Source organism: Oncorhynchus gorbuscha, linkage group LG10 (assembly GCF_021184085.1).
Source record: "Oncorhynchus gorbuscha isolate QuinsamMale2020 ecotype Even-year linkage group LG10, OgorEven_v1.0, whole genome shotgun sequence".
In the NCBI taxonomy this organism is placed as follows: domain Eukaryota; kingdom Metazoa; phylum Chordata; class Actinopteri; order Salmoniformes; family Salmonidae; genus Oncorhynchus; species Oncorhynchus gorbuscha.
Genome location: NC_060182.1, coordinates 31,586,853 through 31,596,732, shown reverse-complemented (window position 1 = coordinate 31,596,732; position 9,880 = coordinate 31,586,853). Strand labels below are relative to the sequence as shown.

The 9,880-nt window shown below is 40.5% G+C and overlaps 1 protein-coding gene across 6 annotated transcripts; it reads left to right on the top strand.

Moving 5' to 3' along the window:
- Positions 1-613: 613 nt before the first annotated feature.
- LOC124045879 (high mobility group protein HMG-I/HMG-Y-like) lies at positions 614-9,880 on the top strand. Of its 6 annotated transcripts, XR_006840915.1 has the most exons (6): positions 777-994; positions 1,898-2,010; positions 3,242-3,322; positions 5,511-5,567; positions 5,954-6,119; positions 6,307-7,657. XR_006840915.1 is itself a non-coding variant. In XM_046365642.1 (5 exons), exons 2-5 carry the CDS (start codon positions 1,912-1,914, stop codon positions 6,041-6,043), a joined length of 309 nt encoding a protein of 102 aa, XP_046221598.1. In that variant the 5' UTR covers positions 614-769; positions 1,898-1,911; the 3' UTR covers positions 6,044-7,657. The 6 variants fall into 6 exon arrangements, 5 of the variants coding, with proteins under 5 accessions (XP_046221598.1, XP_046221596.1, XP_046221599.1 ...); XM_046365642.1 differs by lacking the exon at positions 777-994 and adding an exon at positions 614-769 and having other exon boundaries at positions 1,898-1,992; positions 5,954-7,657; XM_046365640.1 differs by lacking the exon at positions 777-994 and adding an exon at positions 615-769 and having other exon boundaries at positions 5,954-7,657.

Below are 9,880 nucleotides of genomic sequence, written 5' to 3'. Positions count from 1 at the left end.
GTTCTTGAAATAATATGGACTTGGTCTTTTACCAAATAGGGCTATCTTTTGTATACCACTCGTACCTTGTCACAACAAAACTGATTGGCTCAAACACATTAAGAAGGAAAGAAATTCCACAAATTAATTAAAGGCATTCCAGGTGACTACCTCATGAAGCTGGTTGAGAGAATGCCAAGAGTGTGCAAAGCTGTCATCAAGGCAAAGGGTGGCTACTTTGAAGAATCTCAAATATAAAATACATTTTTATATGTTTAACACTTTTTTGGTTACTACATGATTCCATGTGTTTTTCATAGTTTTGATGTCTTCACTCTGATTCAACAATGTAGAAAATAGTAAAATAAAGTAAAACCCGGGAATTAGTAGGTGTGTCCAAACGTTTGACCAATACTGTTTGTCGTCATCTTGGAATTACTTTCTATGAAATAAACATCACATTTAAAAAAAAATATGAGTTGAAGGTACATAAACCTGGGGAAATATTTCATAATTGTATATTGCTGGGGTAGTATTTTGTATCTCAGTTGTTAGAGCATGGCGCTTGGGTAGTGGGTTCGATTCCAGGGCCCACCTGGGGTTGGGGGTGGATGACGGGTGTTGGGGTGGCCCACTTATCATATCTCCGCCCTCAATGTTATCGCTACTGTGAGGACGCCTCTTTAAATTGCCCTAAACTCCTTGAGGCTGGCGCATTTTCTTTATCTTGAAGAGAGACAGACAGCTATTTTTAGCACGCTTTGGATCGGCAGCTTAAAATTTAAATCAGGTAAATAAACAATTCTACAATATGTTTTACTTCTAGTCTAGGGGCTCTATTCTATAGTCTGCTTCTCTAGTTGCTGTGCTGCACAGACTGGAATTTAAGGGGCGGGCGTTGTGTAGCCTCTGTCGAATATATAACAAGAGCTTTAGTTAAAGGATTCAACCGGTAAAACAAGCGACTGGTTTGTGCGGGAATTCGTTCGAGGGCCATAATCTTCAAGAGATCAAGGTAGGAGTAATCCAAACCATTGCGGTGAACACAAAACTGACCTTGCATACGGTCACGCCTGCGTGTTATTTTGACATATAATTCGATAGGCTGATAAGCGTGAATGTTGTAAATGTTATTTGATAACCTCGGTGTGCTGATTTTTGTACTCATACAACGATATTGCATACAGTTTACGCCGACTGGATTTCGAGAGACGGTCTACCTCGTTTATTCTCTTTTTTTTCATTTGCCTATTCTACGCACTGAATCTACTGGGTATCCGTAGCGACTGGGCTTTAAACATTGCTGAGCTGTTGCAGCCTACACCAAGCCAGGACATTTCACTACTTGCTTGGTGTACACTGTCTCCGTTGCGCGCGCGAATCGTGCTGTATGTAGGCTATACCAGGGTTTCCCAAACTCGGTCCTGGGGCCCCCCTGGGTGCACGTTCTGTTAATGAACTAGCCCTACACAACTGATTCAAATAACTAGATCCTTATCAAGCTTTGATTGTTTTTAATCTGCTGTGTAGTCCTATGGCTAACGTGCACCCAGGGTGGGGGGCCCCAGGACCTCGTTTGGGAAACCCTGGGCAATACAATCGGTTCACACAAGCTGGTTGACTGGCATACCCCTTTTATGTATCAGTAGCATATACCTAATACACTAATGGAGCACAAATGAGACACAAACAAACAGTGCTGCAAATACATTGGGATAAGTCAAATGCAATATACATTATTATGGCACTGTACCTACTATGTAATTACACTGTAATAAGACTGCTAATGTAATAACAAAAAATGAGTCGGTATTGTTTTTTTGAGATTTCTTAGTATCATACTGTGGTATATGTTATTTAAATGAATTTGTGAATATCGGCCCTATTATTAAAGTTATTTTCCTTTTTTAAATCTCAGGATTACAAATCAACATGAGTGACAAGGGTACCATCTCACCAAAAGAGGAGGGGGCAGAGAAGAGGGGACGTGGAAGACCAAGGAAACAGCCACAGGTGAAAAGTGGTTCTGATGTAAGGAGCTTTATAAAACAACACCACCTTTCTTCTGTATGATAGATCATGTGTGACCAGGAAACACTGCCCTACACCCGGGCCTGGTTATGCCCACAACAACTAGGGCACGGAGTTTTCCTGGTTAAGTTAACTGGTCAACCAAAACCTGACCCTGCAGTAGGTTTCAGAATCCACCGCAAAGCAGTAGCGTTGGCCATCAGAGGTGTCTTATTCCTATGTAGTTTCACCATGGAGAACTCCTGACTCCATTGTGTCATTTCTCTTGATGTGACTTAGTGTAAAGAGTCATTGGATAGGTCTCTCTTTTTACCTTCCCCACCCCCTCCTCACTAGCCCTGGCTGTGTGCATATGTAATGACGATCAACCGTTGGTCTGGCAGGCTGTCATTGATATGTAACCTGAACCCCTTAAACCAGTGGTAACCCACATACCCCACCTCTGCTTCCAACTGATTGGTTTATATAAGCGGAGTAAAAGCAATGATTGGTCCATGTTGCTGTCACTCTCCTGAGGGTGTTGTTGGTATTGGATTGCGTTGTTGCTAGTAGCTGCTGCTGTAAACAGACTGAGGAGGTAATAAAAACCTGCACCTCCATAATATACAGCCAAATGCATTAATCATGTTTATTTGTGTTTGCTGTTGAACTACCACCGTCCCTGTTGAGTGATCATGTTAGCATTTTTGTTACATTGAATGTATTGTTTTGGGCAATTGTTTTGCAATTGATGCAACAGTTAAATCTGCCCTAGAAGTCTATTCTGAACACAGGTCTGCACAGTGGTATATTATCTTTGTTTTATACAATACCAATACTTCCTACATACCTCTTATTCATAACTACTATATTTTTGTCTGATCTGAACCACTGTCATCTAAACCACTGTCAGCTTGTTACAGTTAATGGAACTTGGCAATGTGGCTGTGACCACCTGTTAGTCTTAAAGTAGCAACAGGTGTCAGTTGCACTGACCTTGAACAGTGCGCTCTTAGTGTCATGAATAACAAAGTATTCCATGTAAGAAGCTGCGTGTCGTATCACATCATACATGGAATTAGACTAAGTTGTTTGCCCTCCATAAAAAGACACTTCCTTCATCATTACGTCCATAGTGTCAAACCTTCGGGTGCAACAACTATAGAACCACCATTTTATGTGTTGGCATCTTTGACTGTTCAAATGTAACGCTGTGCTGTCCACCTGACCATTTCCCATATTTTTCTTTCAGGAACCCAGTGGGTCCCCTACTCCAAAGAGGCCCAGGGGAAGGCCAAAGGGTAGCAAGAACAAGACTGTCACCAAGGGCAAGGTAAGGCAATATGTTAGCCCTATTTTACTCAACCGAATGAATTTAACCTGCGAGACTGTCAACTAGGCTTGGCAGCCACCTTTCAGTCGTCCTGCAAAAACCACATTAGACATTTGATCGTGCAGGCCACTGTTGACCATAGATTACCATTAGGGTCAGATGGAACAGCTGTCACCAGCTCCTATAGTTTTAGTTGTCCCTATGGTTTTAACTTGATACTACCCTTAGTTTTCAACCTCATCCTCGTAGTCAAGTACTAAGAAATAGTCATGTATCCATGACTCTTAATTATCTTTAAGGATCACAGTGGTAGCTAATCTAATAGGTGTAAAGTATTTTTGGGTATCTGTACTTTACTATTTACATTTTTTGACAAGTTTTACATTTATTCCACTACATTCCTAAAGAAAATCATGTACTTTTTACTCCATACATTTTCCCTGACACCCATACGTACTCATTACATTTTGAATGCTTAGCAGGACAGGAAAATTGTCCAATTCATACACTTATCAAGAGAACATCCCTGGTCATCCCTACTGCCTCTGATCTGGCAGACTCATTAAACACAAATTCTTTGTTTGTAAATGATGTCTTAAGTGTTTGAGAGTGCCCCTGTCTATCAGTAAAAAATACAATTATTTGTGTTTGCTTAATATAAGGAATTTGAAATTATTTATACTTTTACTTTTGATACCTAAGTATATTTTAACAATTACATTTACTTTTGATATTTAAAACAAAATACTTTTAGACTTTTCAAGTAGTATTTTACCAGATTACTTTTACTTGAGGCATTTTCTATTAAGGCTTCTTTACTTTTATTCAAATATGAAAATTGGGTACTTTTTTCCACCACTGTCTCACCTCCTCCTGTTCAAAGGATGTCCTGTTAAGTATGATTTATAGGTTAACTGTAATTATTTTGGCCCTTTTCACCTCAAGTCTAAAAAATAGCAGCGCCAGAGCTTCCATTTGTAAGATCTTGGGTTTGCTGGCTGCTTAAAGAGACGCCCATTTTTTTCAGTTAATTCCCCCTGACTTCCTGTCCTCCAGCTTCCTGTAGCTTGTCATGCACAGTGTGGTGCAGGTGCAGAGGCCGCAAGCTGACATTACCCCCCAACACACAGCCCTAGTTCTTTTCTCCCTCGCATCACCATAGCAACAGACAAGTTCTATCCCTCGCCCCAACCCCCACGCTCCTCTAGGCGCTGTGTGTGTGTAGGAAAAGGATATAAGTGTGTATATATGCATGTGTGTTTATGTGCAAGCATGGTTACGGAGTAACTGTTTACATTTACAAAAATACGGTAACTGTTACATTACCAGCAAAAATATTACTTTTGAAAAACTACATTACTTCTTGAATTACTTTTAAATTCAGAAAAGATGTTTGCAAAAAAAAATACACCTTTCTGTTTTCTCAATGACATTCAATTCAGCGTTGAACAAATGTTTACATTTTTAACACATTTAGAAAGGAACCAAAATGTTTTTTGCAACATTCACTCAATGCACCCAAGGTTTTAACAAAGTGCAGGACAAGCCATTCCATCAGAACATGTTATTGGACAGCTAGATATAACTAGTTACATTTAGGAAGCTAATAGATTGCATTTAGTTAAAAGATGAGACATAATAAGGAAACCGTTCTGTTTTCTCAATGACATTCAATTCAGCATTAAAAGGTTTTCATTTTCCCATGTGAGCAAGTCTGACCATAAGTCAGGAACCACTATGATGACACACCAAATGCGTTTGATGGATCCCTTTTGTCTTCTAAAGCCTCTTAAGGTTCTAAAAGTATTCTAAAAGTAACAGAAAGTATGGATTTAGGTCATCAAAAAGTTACATTGCCGATTACAATTATGGATAAGTAACTAGTAACTGTAACAGATTACATTTAGAAACTAACCTACCCAACCCTGTGTGCAAGGATGGATCTGAAGTGGGCTCGTTTCTTCTTGCCCAATTTCACCAGCTGTCTCTGAGCCCCAGACCAGGTGGCCAGCGAGCTGGAGTGCCCTGTGTGCAGTTCCTGTCAGATTCCCGAGATAATAGCCAATGAACCCAATGCCCTCAAACCATCTGCTTCCTAATATGAGTATTAGTGCCCTCTAGTGACAGTAGATTAGCAGGTTTCTGTGCAGTTAGATTAATTGTTAGTTTTTCTTCCCTCATTTTACAGAAGGCACCAGCAGCCTCAACTGCAGGGATGAAACGCAGGGGAAGACCCAAGAAAGAGGTAAGAGTAGCTCTTATTATCATAGGTGTTAATATTATCTTTAACTAATCCCCCCTTGACTCTGACTCACTCTTAAATTGTCACTGTTTGGTTCCCCTCCACATGCTCACTGCTGTTAGAAATCCCAAAGGTCTTAAGTTAGCATGCTTACAGCGAAATATGGCTTGTTCGTAGAAACAAAAGGACGTAAACGAACAAGCAAACTCGTCGTCCCAGGCGAACTTCAACCCCAGCACCCCCTGTGATTGGTTGAATAAAGTTGTGGGAAGGTTTCCAGTGGCTTCTGCTTATCTTCCACTGCTCTTCCACCATAAACAAAAAAACATGGAAACCATTGTGTGCAAATTAAAACGTTCAACTTAACCTTTTCTGTTTGCAACAACCAGCTACCAGGTGTGAAGTCAACTACACCTGGAGTCTGTCGCGTCCTCTTTGAAACAACGCACATTCCAGGTGGCACTGATAGCTCCGAATGAGGAATTGGCAAATTTTGGCCTAAAAACTGACCCATGGGACTCGTCTTCACGCGATTCTGAAGACAGCTGGGACGAGGTAAGCAATGATTGTTAATAATCTAGTTTTGCTTGTAGTTGAGCTTTGCGTTAAGGAGAATGTGTTCATTAGGTGTTTTGTGGTATTGAATTTGTTGTTGATGAAACTGTAACCCTTAGCTGTACATAACTGTACCTAACTATACTTTCATGATGACTCATGTATTTTTCTTTATTTATCTTTTAAGGGAGAACAAACCCCAGAGGAGACCTCGGACTCTGAGGGCCCTTATGTGCGCTATCTTTCCATTGTCAAAATGTATTAATTGTATTTACAACAGGGTGAAAAGATTTAGCAGGCAAGAGGGAGGCTAGGGAATAGTTTGCATGCAAGCTGTATGCTGAAAGCTATGGTTACATTTGAGGCCAGTTATCCGCCAGATCTATACAAATGTTTTAAGTCTATTTATCTCCCGGGCGTGTTTGAGAGCCAGGAGAAAGAGCTCATGGAAGTCTTGGCAAGCAAGCCTGCACTGGACTGAGAGACGTATTAAAGGATGCTATGCATTTCTGTTTATGCTATGTTATAGAGCTATTGAGGAACTGTATTTGCCTTACAGACATGCTGTTTATTGATTCGATATTGCACTGGAGTGAACCACTGTTACTGATCGGAAACACAGACCCATTGGTCCGTATTGTATGTGCTTTGTATTATGTACATAGTATTTTATACATATTTACACATCCAATCTTCTGTTTTTTTTTTATTACTATTGATTTCTGCACAAGTGTATGTTGAGTTCATTGTCTTGAGTGAGTCTTTGAAACCGACGAGGTATAGTTGAAAATACATGTTTAAGTTAAATCTATTATACATTTTTTAATGGGCTTAACCACAATTTCATACATCACTGTTGACATAGTGATACATATTTCAATCCATTCAAAAAATGTCTAGAATAAAGGAATTGTTGCAAAATTATTTAAAAACTACAGTTTAATCCGGCACAAACCAACCAAACTTTGCCTCCACTGTAAGCATACTCAAGCCTTAAATAAAATAAGTGTGAGTGTATCCTACTCCCAGAAGCCTGTGTTGCATTGGTCACAGTGGGGAATGACCCATAGTTACCCACCTAACTGCGCTCTCTTTTTATGAATGAACTCTCCTGCACCAGAGTGGGAGGAGTTGGTGGGAGTTTGAGGTAGAGGGGAGGTAAGACGGGAGGGAGCGAAGGATGCCTCACCGTGTGACTCACCACTCAGATGAGTCACTACAGATGGCCAAGTCCTCCCCTGGGGGCTCTAGGGACTTTCACACTGGTTTTGTTTATCAGTGAGATGTGATCAACATGTACACTCCTTCTTCCACTTCAATACTCAGATGTTTCACTAGCAAGGCCACTGTACAAGTCCCTCCCAAATCCCAAAGACTCCCCATAGATACCATTGTTCATATTGCAAGGCAGTTATTGTAGTTGAAAGATTGATGCACTTCTGGTGACTTATATTTAATCAGATCCCCTTTTCTTACTGTTATATTTGTGGTGTGAACCAGTAGAAACATGGGTTGACTGTGGTCTGTGTTTGGTCTCTTTTCAGGAAAAGGAGGAACAGGCAACCCAGGAATCATCTGAAGAGGAGGGGGAGAAAGACCAGTAAACTTGCAACCCATGCTACCTCACTCAACATACTGACTCCCTGTCAACCAGAGCTAGGCTGAATCTCCAATACCGGTGCCACCCCAACCTCTTTTCTACAGTTAACTTTCTTGCCTTCTCGCTAGAGGGTCAACAACACACTTCATCCAACCTCTATTTGCAACTGCACTGGAAAACCAATGGATGTTTCTTAACAAGCATATCTATCAAAGAATCACAGTACAGGCGATGGACAACCGTTTCTCTATGTGTATGTCGTGGTATTGCAAGTCTTTTATACTGGACAAAAATGTGTTCGGATGAGTTTTTGGACACGCTTCTTTCAAAAGACAGTGTATAGCACATTCTCTCGGCTTAGTGTTACTCATTTTTCCCCTAACACTGGTATGTTGAGCTGGTGGGTCATATAAACTTGTTTTCTATTGGACAAGAGGTGAATTTTGCCTATACTTGCTGTTTTTAAGTGTGAAGTGCTTAATCTATCCCTTACATCAATTTACCAGCGGAGAAGCTGATATGGAGAAAATACAGTATGAGCATTAAATATATTATTATAGACATTTATAATCTCTGTATAAGACCTCTCCCTGTTACTTCTTTGATTGTGCAGAATTGTTCCTCCCCCTCCCATCCAAAATAAGCTGTCCCCTAACTAGCCTCTGATGTGGCTTGTGCTCATCTCCCTATAGCCTCTTCGGGGCTACACTGGAAAAGGCTTGTGTTAACTAAAGTGTACTGTTACTAATCAAAGATTTGATCGGACTGATTGTGTTTTATCGTGTTCCTCTGGGTCATAACATGCCCTCAAATACCTGAGTAATTGTGCTGCTTAAAAACTTGTCATAATAATGTCATAATGGCTTAAGGATGGGTAGGGATTCATTGATTGGGGAGCTACATTCTCTCAACACTCCAGGAAACTTTTTTTGAACTCTGTGGCATCTGCTGTTCCTCTTAATGTGGTCCTCCCAGTCTACAGCATTTGTTGCAACCCATGGCCACTTGGTCAGCTCTAGGTGAACTGTGTAACAAACTGTTTGGCCAAACTAAGAGCTGGATTGTTACTGTTGTGGCACTGTTTTATCCAATGGGTCTGTATAATAGCTGATCATTCCATTTTCCCTCTCACTGCTTTACAAGGCCTGTTGTGTGTCGTCATCACTTTGTACAGGATGTTGAAATATTCTGCTTTTTCTGTGAGGATAGTCAGTGTCTGCTGTCTACCCCAGAAAAACAATGTTGTTTTGTTTGTGTTTCTCAGTGTCAGGGATCTCAAGATCACAGTCCAGTTACTGGGTCTCTCCTCAAACCTATAAGCTGCTACAATCTCAGTTATAAAAACCCGGAAAACTGCAACGGGCCTGACAGGGCCCAGAATCTCATACCTCACTTGACGACAGCTTACTTTAAACTTTCCCATATTGCATTATTCAACTGGTTTCAAATGTACAATGTCAACTCTGGCAAGTGTGTGAGAAATGTTTGTATTACGTGGTCTTTTTTTAATCTGACTGTTATTTGGTATTTTAAAGACTGCCTAGCCTAGCTACTAGTGAAGGTGTGCTCTCACACCCCCCTCTGCTCCTCTTTGTTTTTAAAGCGAGCGTACAGAGACGGGTCACAAAAATGTGTAAAGTCATGAAGATCTGTCAGCTTTGCAAATTTGTGTTCGCTGACTGGTAGATTAGACGGTGTGTTTTATCTTCTTAATAAATCCTACTTCTGGTGCACTGAAATGTTTGCTTGATTCAGATTGTCATGTGTGTTTAGTGACAAAGACTGGGTGTTCTCTCCAGGTTATTCTGTTGTAGACCTCGGTGCGGCTTTGGCACCAGGCGCTTTTCCATGTATGCATTCCTCAATGGCACCCTATTCCCTTTATAATGCACTACTTTTGACCAGAGCCCTGGTCAAAAGTAGAGCACTATATAGTTAGAGTGCCATTTGGGATGCATGATGCTCATGTGGAACTCCGGTAATTACATATATCCATTCACAGCTGCAACTATTTTGACTATGTACCAACATTATCCATGTTATGTAATTCATTCAAGTTAATGAGATGATCATTCTTTTTAATATACAATGTCTATATTTCTATTGCGCACTATGACAATTTGTATCCAGAAAGGGTCAATAAACACAAGAATTTATACTT

Bases quoted from the DNA above. Each gene is read 5' to 3' on its own strand.
- LOC124045879 (XM_046365640.1), top strand. From the start codon at position 1,912: ATGAGTGACAAGGGTACCATCTCACCAAAAGAGGAGGGGGCAGAGAAG. The intron at 3,323-5,510 runs GTAAGGCAATAT...CTCATTTTACAG, and splicing joins AGACTGTCACCAAGGGCAAG to AAGGCACCAGCAGCCTCAAC. The intron at 5,568-5,953 runs GTAAGAGTAGCT...TGCAACAACCAG, and splicing joins GGGGAAGACCCAAGAAAGAG to CTACCAGGTGTGAAGTCAAC.